Raw genomic sequence first — 13,314 nt, 5'->3', positions numbered from 1 at the left:
GGAGTAGAAGAAGCAATAGACAAGGGCAGGGAATCTCCATGAATTCCATGGCAGCCCCAACTTGACACTGACATAGCCTTCCAGTCCAAGACTGGATTATGGGTCTGTAACCATGGCAAACCCAAAACAACCAAATCATGCATTTTATGCTGAACAAGAAAACGTATTACCTCCCGATGTTCGGGAGTCATGCACATGGTAACCTGTGTCCAAAACTGCGGTTTATTTTTTGCCAATGGCGTAGAATCAATACCCCTAAGAGGAATAGGATTTTCCAATGGCTCAAGAACAAATCCGCAGCGCTTGGCAAATGACAGATCCATAAGGCTCAGGGCAGCACCTGAGTCCACAAACGCCATGACAGGATACGATGACAGTGAGCAAATCAAAGTTACAGATAGAATAAATTTAGGTTGCAAATTACCAATGGCGACCGGACTAACAACCTTAGTAAGACGTTTAGAGCATGCTGAGATAACATGTGTAGAATCACCACAGTAGTAACACAAGCCATTCTGGCGTCTATGAATTTTCCGCTCATTTCTAGTCAGGATTCTATCACATTGCATTAAATCAGGTGCCTGTTCAGACAACACCATGAGGGAATTTGCGGTTTTGCGCTCCCGCAACCGCCGGTCGATTTGAATAGCCAAGGCCATAGAATCATTCAGACCTGTGGGAATGGGAAAACCCACCATCACATTCTTAATGGCTTCAGAAAGGCCATTTCTAAAATTTGCAGCCAAAGCACACTCGTTCCACTGGGTCAGCACGGACCATTTCCGAAATTTTTGGCAATACACTTCAGCCTCGTCCTGGCCCTGAGACATCGCCAGCAAGGCTTTTTCTGCCTGAATCTCAAGATTGGGTTCCTCATAAAGCAAACCGAGTGCCAGAAAAAATGCATCAATGTCAGCCAATGCCGGATCTCCTGGCGGCAGCGAGAAGGCCCAATCCTGAGGGTCGCCCCGTAAAAAGGAAATAACAATTTTTACTTGCTGAGCGGAGTCTCCAGAAGAACAGGGTCTCAGGGACAAAAACAATTTACAATTATTCCTGAAATTTCTAAATTTAAATCGGTCTCCGAAAAACGGTTCAGGAATCGGTATCTTAGGTTCTGACATAGGATTTCTGATAACATAATCTTGTATGCCCTGCACACGAGCAGCAAGCTGGTCCACACTTGTAATCAAGGTCTGGACATTCATGTCTGCAGCAAACACAAGCCACTCAGAGGTAAAGGGGAAAAGAAAAAAAAAATGAGAGAGAGAAAAAAAAAAAAACTCAGAACTTTCTTTCTTATAATCCCGCTTCTGCAATGCATTTAACATTTAATACTGGCCTGGCAAACTGTTATGACCCCAATGGCGAGGGTCTCAGAGGAACAAGTAAGTCTGCGACGTACAAAAATCCAGCTCATAGGGCAGTGGTAACTGGGTTGACCATATATCTACTCCTAACGCCAACACTAGAAGTAGCCGGGGAACATGCCTACGTTGGTCGCTAGATGTCTCGCGCCAGCCGGAGGACTAACTACCCCTAGAAGAGGAAAACAAAGACCTCTCTTGCCTCCAGAGAATAGACCCCAAAAGTAGGATACAAGCCCCCCACAAATAATAACGGTGAGGTAAGAGGAAATGACAAACACAGAGATGAACTAGGTTTAGCAAAGAGAGGCCCACTTACTAATAGCAGAATGTAGTAAGATAACTTATATGGTCAACGAAAACCCTAACAAAAATCCACACTGGAGATTCAAGAACCCCCGAACCGTCTAACGGCCCGGGGGGAGAACTCCAGCCTCCCTAGAGCTTCCAGCAAGGTTAGGATACAGATTATGTACAAGCTGGACAAAAATGCAAACAAAAACAAATAGCAAAAAGCAAGAAAGCAGACTTAGCTTAATTTAGCAGGAACCAGGATCAGTAGACAAGAGCACAACAGATTAGCTCTGATTACAACGTTGCCAGGCATTGAACTGAAGGTCCAGGGAGCTTATATAGCAACACCCCTGACCTAACGACCCAGGTGAGCATACAAGGGATGGCAGACATTCCCAGAGTCAAATCACTAGTAACCACTAGAGGGAGCCAAAAAGATAAATTCACAACAGTTATCCTTGGTTGGTTTCCTATTTAACTCACCTGGATACTCAGTTCCTTGCCTGCTATCAATGTATTCAGTGCTCTTCAGATTCCTTGTGACTACCTTGCTCCCAGTCTCTCCAAGACAAGCTAAGTCCTTGTTTGTTCATTTTCTGATTATCAGCGTTCATCATGTTTTTTGTCCAGCTTGCTAAAATGTGATTTCTTACTTGCTGGTTGCTCTAGGGGACTGACTTTCTCCCCCCACACCGTTAGTTGGTGCGGGGGTTCTTGAAATCTCAGTGTGGATATTTTGTAAGGGTTTTTTACTGACCGCATAGATTCCCTTTGCTATTTTCTGCTATCTAGAATTAGTGGGCCTCTTTTGCTGAATCTGCTTTCACCCCTGTGTATGTGCCTTCCTCTTACCTCACCGTTATTATCTGTTGGGGGCTTCTATATCTTTGGGGATTATTTCTCTGGAGGCAAGAGAGGTCTTTCTTTCTCTCTAGGGGTAGTTAGTTCCTCAGGCTGGCTAGAGACGTCTAGGATTTTTAGGCACGTTCACCGGCTACTTCTAGTGTGTTTGGATAGGTTCAGATTTGCGGTCAGTCCAGTTTTCCACCTCCCTAGAGCTTGTCCTATGTTTTGTTACTTAGCTGGAGTAATTTGTGATCCTCAACCACTAAGGATCATAACAGTCAACCTCCTTTTCTTACTGCCCTGACAGCACAGTATAGTCCAAGTGCACTTCTGGTATCTGAGTCTCATCAGTATCGCTTCCACCCCCAATGGTTAACGTCTGGTGACAAGGGTCTGGATTCTGCTGGGACCCTACTTCGTCTGGCCCCGGATGCAGTAGGAAAAAAATTTGTGCAGATGCTTTCCTCCTCTGGATTCTGTGAATCTTTGGAGTAGACCTCTGATGCCCATGGAAAAGAATGTGTGAACAGCTCTGCAGACTGGCCCATCTGTGGTTTCCTACACAGTCAATTGGGCAGTGGGAAAGTTATGATGCAGGAGGGAAATAAGGGTGATTGGGGTGCCACCTCTGAGGATACTGTGTGCTATGTTAAGGTAGAGAAAGAGGAGGAGAGGCCACTTTATGCAGTGCTTTCCATCCACTGGAGCACATGCTCTTTCTGACCCTCTTCTACAAGGTGCACTATTGTGCGGATGCCAAAGAAAGGGAGTCGAGTAGCCGGTCTAATAACAGATGTTGTCAGTTGTGTTTCAATAGGACAGTGTTTGTTCAGTAGAACTTTCTACTACATTACTATCTGTATATACCACTCTCTCGTTTAATTAGCTGTTTCACAACATTAGGCCCAGACCTATCAGTCACCTGTCACTGAATAAGCAATCAGCATTTATTTTCTTAGATAGTGTGCCTGTGCAACACTATTAACCCTAAAGATATTGACTAGCAAATGGGGCCTCCTGGATGAACCATAAGATTAGGCCTAACAATTTTGATTAGAAAATGGGGCCTACTGATTTAAGACTGCAACCCAATTTTAGCCAACATTATTTAAATTAGCCAATGGGGCCTCCTGGCTGAACCCCAATATTAGGCCTAATGATTTTGATTAGTAAATGCGGCCTACTGATTCATGACTGCAACACAATTTTAGCTCAAACGATTTGGATCGTATAAATATACAAATAAATGTAGGATATTGCTAACCACACCCTATTCTAATGCCTATTCTGCTGCCTGCCTGCCAGCTGAGGCTGACACCCCAGGGGGGTACGATAGTGTTCCCCCCGCTCCTTGGCGGCTGTCCCTGGTGGCCCTAGATAATACAAACCTAAGTAAAGAGTAAATGAAAAGAACCTGTTTTCTGGACAGCCAATCTGGTAGTGATATAGTGCTAATTCATCCAAGAATATACAGTAAACAGCCAGAATCAGTATCTCAGTGGGACCATATACAAAACGCAGGGAGTAGATGGTGGTGGAAAATGGCTAATCAATTATGCCAGTTGGCAGCTGACATTTCCCTGCACAGGATCCTCCACTGTGGCCTGCCTATCAGCGGAGGTTGGCAAGGGAGAGCGATATTGGCACCCCCGCTCCTCGGCAGCTGCCCCTATTGTCATTGCGAGGCCTTAACGTAGACCCTTGACCAAAATTACAGAGAGACTACATAATATGTAGCCATAAACATGCCATAGGAAAGCTACAAACAGTGATAAACTACATAATAGTAGGGCCATTGATGATGTTTAGGGTAAAGTGTGCAGAAAGGTAGCAAAAAGATAAAATCAATAGTTAGTTGGAACCAACTAGGTGAAACTGTCTAACGACTAATAAATATCAGGAGTGTTATTGGAAATATAATAAACTTACAACAATGTTTCTTTCTATTTCCAGGGATGGGAACATCTCTACGCCCGTGGTCTGGAACTTACTATAATAAAGAAGAAAGTATAATGACAGACAACTCTGTCTCTGATTCCACAGCATTACTGACAATAACATCTCCAGAAGCATATATATCACAGATGCTAGCATCTCAGGTACCTGAGACATCAAAAATGGAAACATCTTCAGTACCTGAGACATCACAGATGATAACATCTTTGGTATCTGAGACATCACAGATGGAAGCATCTCCAGTATCTGAGACATCACAGATGGCAACAACTCCAGTACCTGATACATCAAAGACGGTAACATCTCTGGTATCTGATTCATCACAGATGGAAACATCTTTGTTATCTGGTCCATCACAGAAGGAAACATCTCCAATATCTGATTCATCACACAAGGAAACAACTACAGTATTTGATTCATCAAAGATGGTCACATCTCCGGTATCTGATTCATCACAGATAGTAACATCTCCGGTATCTGATACATCACAGAAGGACACATCTCCGGTGTCTGATTCATCACAGATGGTAACATCTACGATATCTGGTTCATCACAGATGGTAACATCTCCGGTGTCTGATTCATCACAGATGGTAACATCTCCGGTATCTGGTCCATCAAAAATGAAAACATCTCCGGTGACTGATTCATCACAGATGGTAACATCTACGATATCTGGTTCATCACAGATGGTCACATCTCCTGTATCGCATTCATCACATACGGAAACATCTGCGGTGTCTGAGACATCTCAGATGGTCACATCTCCAGTATCTCATGCATCACAGATGGAAACAACTCCAGTTTCAGATTCATCAAAGATGGAAACATCTCCAAAATCTGATTCATCGCAGATGGTCACATCTCCAGTATCGGATTCAACACAGATGGAAACATCTCTAGTGTCTGAGACATCTCAGATGGTAACATATCCAGTATCTGATTCATCACAAATGATAACATCTCCATTTTCAGATTCATCACAGATGGAAACATCTCCAGTATCTGATTCATCACACTTGAAAACATCTCCAGTATCTGATTCATCACACTTGAAAACATCCCCAGTGTCTGATTCATCACAAATGGTGACATCTCCAGTTTCAGATTCATCGCAGCCGGAAACATCTCCAGTATCTGATTCATCACAAATGGTAACATCTCCAGTTTCTGATTCATCACAGATGGAAACATCTCCAGTATCTGATTCATCACAGATGGAAACATCTCCAGCATCTGATTCATCACAAATATCAACATCTCCAGTTTCAGATTCATCACAGATAGAAACATCTCCAATATCTGATTCATCACAGATGGTCACATCTGCTGCATCGGATTCATCACAGATGGAAACATCTCCGATGTCTGAGACATCACTGATGGAAACATCTCCGGTATCTGATTCATCTCAGATGGTAACATCTCCAGTATCTGATTCATCACAAATGGTAACATCTCCAGTTTCTGATTCATCACAGATGGAAACATCTCCAGTATCTGATTCATCACAGATGGAAACATCTCCAGGATCTGATTCATCACAAATATCAACATCTCCAGTTTCAGATTCATCACAGATGGAAACATCTCCAATATCTGATTCATCACAGATGGTCACATCTGCTGCATCGGATTCATCACAGATGGAAACATCTCCGATGTCTGAGACGTCACTGATGGAAACATCTCCGGTATCTGATTCATCACAAATGGTAACATCTCCAGTTTCTGATTCATCACAGATGGAAACATCTCCAGTATCTGATTCATCACAAATGGTAACATCTCCAGTTTCTGATTCATCACAGATGGAAACATCTCCAGTATCTGATTCATCACAGATGGAAACATCTCCAGCATCTGATTCATCACAAATATCAACATCTCCAGTTTCAGATTCATCACAGATGGAAACATCTCCAATATCTGATTCATCACAGATGGTCACATCTGCTGCATCGGATTCATCACAGATGGAAACATCTCCGATGTCTGAGACGTCACTGATGGAAACATCTCCAGTATCTGATTCATCTCAGATGGTAACATCTCCAGTATCTGATTCATCACAGATGGTCACATCTGCTGCATCGGATTCATCACAGATGGAAACATCTCCGATGTCTGAGACGTCACTGATGGAAACATCTCCGGTATCTGATTCATCACAAATGGTAACATCTCCAGTTTCTGATTCATCACAGATGGAAACATCTCCAGTATCTGATTCATCACAAATGGTAACATCTCCAGTTTCTGATTCATCACAGATGGAAACATCTCCAGTATCTGATTCATCACAGATGGAAACATCTCCAGCATCTGATTCATCACAAATATCAACATCTCCAGTTTCTGATTCATCACAGATGGAAACATCTCCAATATCTGATTCATCACAGATGGTCACATCTGCTGCATCGGATTCATCACAGATGGAAACATCTCCGATGTCTGAGACGTCACTGATGGAAACATCTCCGGTATCTGATTCATCTCAGATGGTAACATCTCCAGTATCTGATTCATCACACTTGAAAACATCTCCAGTATCTGATTCATCACACTTGAAAACATCCCCAGTGTCTGATTCATCACAAATGGTGACATCTCCAGTTTCAGATTCATCACAGCTGGAAACATCTCCAGCATCTGATTCATCGCAAATGGTAACATCTCCAGTATCTGATTCATCACAGATGGAAACATCTCCAGCATCTGATTCATCACAAATATCAACATCTCCAGTTTCAGATTCATCACAGATGGAAACATCTCCAATATCTGATTCATCACAGATGGTCACATCTGCTGCATCGGATTCATCACAGATGGAAACATCTCCGATGTCTGAGACGTCACTGATGGAAACATCTCCGGTATCTGATTCATCTCAGATGGTAACATCTCCAGTATCTGATTCATCACAAATGGTAACATCTCCAGTTTCTGATTCATCACAGATGGAAACATCTCCAGTATCTGATTCATCACAGATGAAAACATCTCCAATATCGGATTCATCACAGATGGTCACATCTTCGGTATCGGATTCATCACAGATGGAAACATCTTCAGTGTCTGTGACATCACATTTGGAAACATCTCCGGTATCTGATTCATCTCAGATGGTAACATCTCCAGTATCTGATTCATCACTCTTGAAAACATTGCCAGTTTCTGATTCAACACAAATGGTAACATCTCCAGTTTCAGATTCATCACAGATGGAAACATCTCCGATATCTGATTCATCACAGATGATCACATCTCCAGTATCTGATTCATCACAGATGGTCACATCTCCAGTATCTGATTCATCACAGATGGAAACATCTCCAGTATCTGATTCATCACAGACGATCACATCTCCGGTATCTGATTCATCACAGATGGAAACATCTCCGGAATCTGGAACATCACAGATGGTAACATCTTTGGTACCTGAGACATCACAGGTGGTAACATCTCCATTGCCTGAGACAACACCGATGGAAACATCTCCAATACCGGAGACATCGCATATGGTAACATCTCCAGTATCTGGTCCATCAAACATGGAAACTTCTCCGGTACCTGAGACATCACAGATGGTAACATCTCCAGTATCTGATCCATCACAGATGGAAACATCTCCGTTACCTACAACATCACAGATGCTAACATCTCCAGTACAAACAACATCACAGAAGGAAACATCTCCGGTATCTGAGACATCACAGATGGAAACATCTCCAGTACAAGCGACATCACAGAAGGAAACATCTCCGGTATCTGAGACATCACAGATGGAAACATCTTTGGTACCTGTAACATCACAGATAGTAACATCTCTGGTACCTAAGACATCACAGATGATAACATCTCAAGTACCTGAGACATCACAGATGATAACATCTCAAGTACCTGAGACATCACATATGATAACTTTTACTACAACTTTTAGAACAACCCAAAGATCAACATCAGCCACGTCAATGATCACAACTTCTTCAACCACTACCACAACAACATCAGCAACAACAACAAATGGGTTAAGTAAGTAGTACCAGAAATATTTTGAAACTTTACAAGACAATATAAATAGTACAAGTGTATGAAGTCTGAATTCAGCAATATTATTATTGTTATTATTTATTTATACAGCACCATTAATTCCATGGTGCTGTGCATGAGAAGCAGTTACATCAAAATACAAATATCACTTACAGTAAACAAAACTAACAATGACAGACTGGTACAGAGGGGAGAGGACCCTGCCCTTGCGAGCTTACATCCTACAGGATTATGGGGAAGGAGACAGTAGGTCAGGGTTGCAGTAGCTCCGATGGTGTTGAGGTGGCCGTGTGGTCATTACAGGTTGTAAGCTTTCTTGAAGAGGTGGGTTTTCAGGTTTCTTTTGAAGGATCCAAATGTGGTGGATAACCGGACATGTTGGGGCACAGAATTCCAGAGTATGCGGGATATTTGGGGGATGTCTTGGAGGCGATTGGGTGAGGAGCGAATAAGTGTGGAGGAGAGAAGGAGGTCTTGGGAGGACCGGAGATTACGTGAGGTAAGATATTGAGAGATTAGTTTGGAAATATGATAAATATGATAATATGAAAAACAGAGGAGAAAGGTTATGGATCGCTTTGTAGGTCAGTGTTAGTAGTTTATACTGGATACGCTGGGAAATTGGGAGCCAATGAAGGGATTTGCAAAGAGGGGAAGCAGGAGTGTAGTGAGGAAATAGATTAATCAGTCAGGCAGCAGAGTAAAGACGGACTGGAGGGATGCCACAGTGTTAGAAGGTAGGCCACAAAGGAGGATGTTGCAGTAGTCAAGGCGCGAGATAATTAGGGCATGCACAAGCATTTTGGTAGAGTGAGGGTTGAAGAAAGGATGGATTCTGGAAATATTTTTGAGCTGGAGGCAACAGGAGGTGGCGAGAGCTTGGATGTGCAGTTTGAAGGACAGGGCACAGTCAAGAGTTATTCCGAGCCAGTGGATTTTGGGGACAGGAGAAAGTGTGAATTCATTTATTTTTATACATAGATCAGGTAGGGAAGATATGCGAAATGGAGGAAAGATAATTAGTTTGGATTTGTCCACATTGAGCTTGAGTAAGCGGGAGGAGAAAGAGGATATGGCTGATAGACACTCTGGGATTCTGGAGAGCAGAGAGGTGACATCTGGGCCAGAGAGGTAGATCTGAGCATCATCATCATATAGATGGTACTGGAAGCTATAGGACCTTATGAGTTGTCCCAGGCCGAGTGTATAGATTGAGAAGAGTAAGGGTCCTAGGACAGAGCCTTGAGGGACACCAACAGAGGGGGCTAGATGAAGAGGTAGTATGGGAGTTGGAAACGCTAAATGTGCGGTTGGTAAGGCATGAGGAGATCCAAGATAGGGCAAGGTCTTTGACAAAGGAAAAGAGAATCTGTAGTAGGAGACAATGGTCAACTGTGTTGAAGGCAGAGGACAGGTCTAGAAGGAGGAGTATAGAGAATTGTGTGTTAGTTTTGGCTGTAAGTAATCATTAGTAATTTTGGTCAGGACAGTCTAAGTGGAATGGTGGGGACGGAAGCCAGAGTGTAGGTTGTCGAAGAGAGAGTTAGATGCAAAGTGAGAGGAAAGTTCAGCATGGACGAGCTGCTCAAGGAGTTTGGAAGCAAATGGGAGCAAAGATATGTGGCAGTAGTTGGACATAGCGCTTGTGTCAAAGGATGGCTTTTTGAAGATAGGTATGATTGTGGCATGTTTGAAAGCACAGGGGAAGGTACGAAAAGTTAGTGATAGGTTACAGATGGGTTAGGGATGGGATTAGTGTGGTGGTGAGGTTGGGGAGGAGGTGGGATGGGATTGGGTCAAGCACACAAGTGGTGAGGTGTGATTTGCAGAGAAGATGAGCAAGCTCCCCTTCAGTGATTTTGGAGAGGGAAGTTATGGGGTTAGGGCATTGGTCTGGCATACAAAGGGGTTGTGGTGGTCGGACAACAAAGACTTGCCTTGTTTGGTCTATCTTACTTTTGAAGTGTGTGACAAAGTCCTCGGCAACGATTAGGGAACTCGGAGGGGCAGTGGAGGGTGGAAGAGGGAGTTAAAAGTGTTGAACAACTGTTTGGGGTTGTGGGATAAAGAAGATACAAGGGATGTAAAATAGGCCTGATTAGCAGAGGTGAGAGTTGATTTGAATGCGAGTGTTGCTTGTTTGAGTGCAGTAAAGACGTCTTGCGAATGCGTTTTCTTCCAATGCCAGTCTGCAATTCTGGATACTAGCCAAAGCTTTTTAGTGATGTTATTGTGCCAGGGTTGTCTATTGATTTGTTGCACTCTGCTATGCATGACAGGGGCGACCGAGTCGATGGCTGATGCAAAAGTGGCATTGTAGAAACTAGTGGCAGTGTCTGTGTCGTGGAGTGAGGATATGGATGCTAGTGGTAGGATAGAGTCAGAGAGCGTGTGGGTGCCATGGTGTGAGAGGTTTCTGGGGGGGTGCGCATGTAATAGCAATATAGTAGAGATTAATCAGAATGTATGGAAACATAAATGCCAGAAAATTCCCAGGTTATACCAGCATGATCCTTATCCTTATATGCAAGAGCATGTATAACATACCATCTGTACATATATAATAATACTAGATGGTAGCCGGATTCTAGAATATGTATAGCAGTATATAGCACAGCCCACGCAGTATATAGCACAGCCCACGCAGTACATAACACAGCCCATGTATTATATAACACAACCCACGTAGTATATAACACAGCCACGTAGTATACAGCACAGCCATGTAGTATATTGCACAGCCGCGTAGTATATTGCACAGCCACGTAGTATATAACACAGCCCACGTAGTGTATAGCACAGTCACGTAGTATATTGCACAGCCACGTAGTATATTGTACAGCCACGTAGTATATCGCACAGCCACGTAGTATATAGCACAGCTGATGAAGTATATAACACAGCCCTCGTAGTATATAGCACAGCCACATAGTATATAACACAGCTACGTAGTATATAGCACAGCTACGTAGTATATTGCACAGCCACATATTATATAGCACAGCCCACGTAGTATGTAGCAGAGACATAGTATATAACACAGGCCACGCAGTATATAACACAGCCCATGCAGTATATAACACAGCCCACATAGTATTTAACACAGCCCACGTAGTGTACAGCAATGTGGGCACCATATCCTTGTTAAAAAAAAAAGAATTAAAATGAAAAATAGTTATATACTCACCTTCCGGCGGCCCCCCGGATCCAGCCCAGGCATTTAGCGATGCTCCTCGCGATGCCCCGGTCCCAAGAAGGCATTGTGGCAGTAACATGTGATGATGTAGGGGTCTCGTGAGACCGCTACATCATCTCCGGTCATTGCCGCAATGCATTCTTGGAGTGAGGATATGGATGCTAGTGGTAGGATAGAGTCAGAGAGCATGTGGGTGCCATGGTGTGCGAGGTTTCTGGGGGGCTGCGCATGTAATAGCAATATAGTAGAGATTAACCAGAATGTATGGAAACATAAATGCCAGAAAATTCCCAGGTTATACCAGCATGATCCTTATCCTTATATGCAAGAGCATGTATAACATACCATCTGTACATATATAATAATACTAGATGGTAGCCCGATTCTAGAATATGTATAGTAGCATATAGCACAGCCCACGCAGTATATAGCACAGCCCACACAGTATATAACCCAGCCCATGTATTATATAACACAACCCACGTAGTATATAACACAGCCCACGTAGTATACAACACAGCCACGTAGTATACAGCACAGCCATGTAGTATATTGCACAGCCGTGTAGTATATTGCACAGCCACATAGTATATAGCAAGCAACGTAGTATATAGCACAGCCACATAGTACACTGTGTTCCAAATTATTATGCATATTGGATTTAAGTGTCATAAAGGTTTAATTGTTTTGTTTTTCAAATAAACTCATGGATGGTATTGTGTCTCAGGGCTCAATGGATCACTGAAAGCAATCTTAAACACATGTGATAATTAGTTTTCCAGGTGATTCTAGTTAAAGGAAAACTACTTAAAAATGATGTTCCACATTATTAAGCAGGCCACAGGTTTCAAGTAACATGGGAAAGAAAAAGCATCTCTCTGCTGCTGAAAAGCATCAAATAATGCAATGCCTTGGTCAAGAGATGAAAACATTATATAATTCCTGAAAACTTAAACGTGATCATCGTACTGTTAAGAGATTTGTAGCTGAATCTGGGCACAGACGTGTTCATGCTGATAAAGGCATAATGAGGAAGATTTCTGTTGCAAGTTCATCGGATTAAGAGAGCAGCTGCTAAAAAGCCATTACAAACCAGCAAACAGATATTTGAAGCTGCTGGTGCCTCTGGAGTCCCTCGAACCTCAAGGTGTAGGATCCTTCAAAGGCTTGTTGTGGTGCATAAACCTACTGTTCGGCCACCCCACCCCTAAACAGTGTTCACAAGCAGAAGCGATTGCAGTTGGCCCAGACATACATGAAGTCTAATTTTCAAACAGTCTTGTTTACTGATGAGTAGTGTTGAGCGATACCTTCCGATATGCAAAGGTATCGGTATCGGATTGGATCGGCCGATATCCAAAAAATATCGGATATCGCCGATACCGATACCCGATACCAATGCATATCAATGGGACACAAAATATCAGAATGGTTCCCAGGGTCTGAAGGAGAGGAAACTCTCCTTCAGGCCCTGGGATCCATATTCATGTATAAAATAAAGAATAAAAATAAAAAATATTGATATACTCACCCCTCCGACGGCCCCGGTTCTCACCGGTCCAAGCGTCTGCCTCCGTTCCTAAGAATGCAGAGTGA

At 43.0% G+C, this 13,314-nt stretch overlaps 1 protein-coding gene across 1 annotated transcript in view; it reads left to right on the top strand.

The window, feature by feature from the left end:
• The window catches only part of LOC143773276 (uncharacterized), a 94,711-nt gene that overhangs the window by 15,693 nt on the left and 65,704 nt on the right, over window positions 1-13,314 (top strand). The window contains exon 2 of the mRNA XM_077260762.1: window positions 4,461-8,504. Within this exon, the coding sequence (XP_077116877.1) occupies window positions 4,461-8,504 (4,044 nt within the window). The remainder of the gene's footprint in view (window positions 1-4,460; window positions 8,505-13,314) is intronic.

Source organism: Ranitomeya variabilis, chromosome 5 (genome assembly GCF_051348905.1).
Source record: "Ranitomeya variabilis isolate aRanVar5 chromosome 5, aRanVar5.hap1, whole genome shotgun sequence".
In the NCBI taxonomy this organism is placed as follows: domain Eukaryota; kingdom Metazoa; phylum Chordata; class Amphibia; order Anura; family Dendrobatidae; genus Ranitomeya; species Ranitomeya variabilis.
Note: the sequence above shows the minus strand (reverse complement) of the source record. Positions and strands in the feature narration are given on the sequence as shown.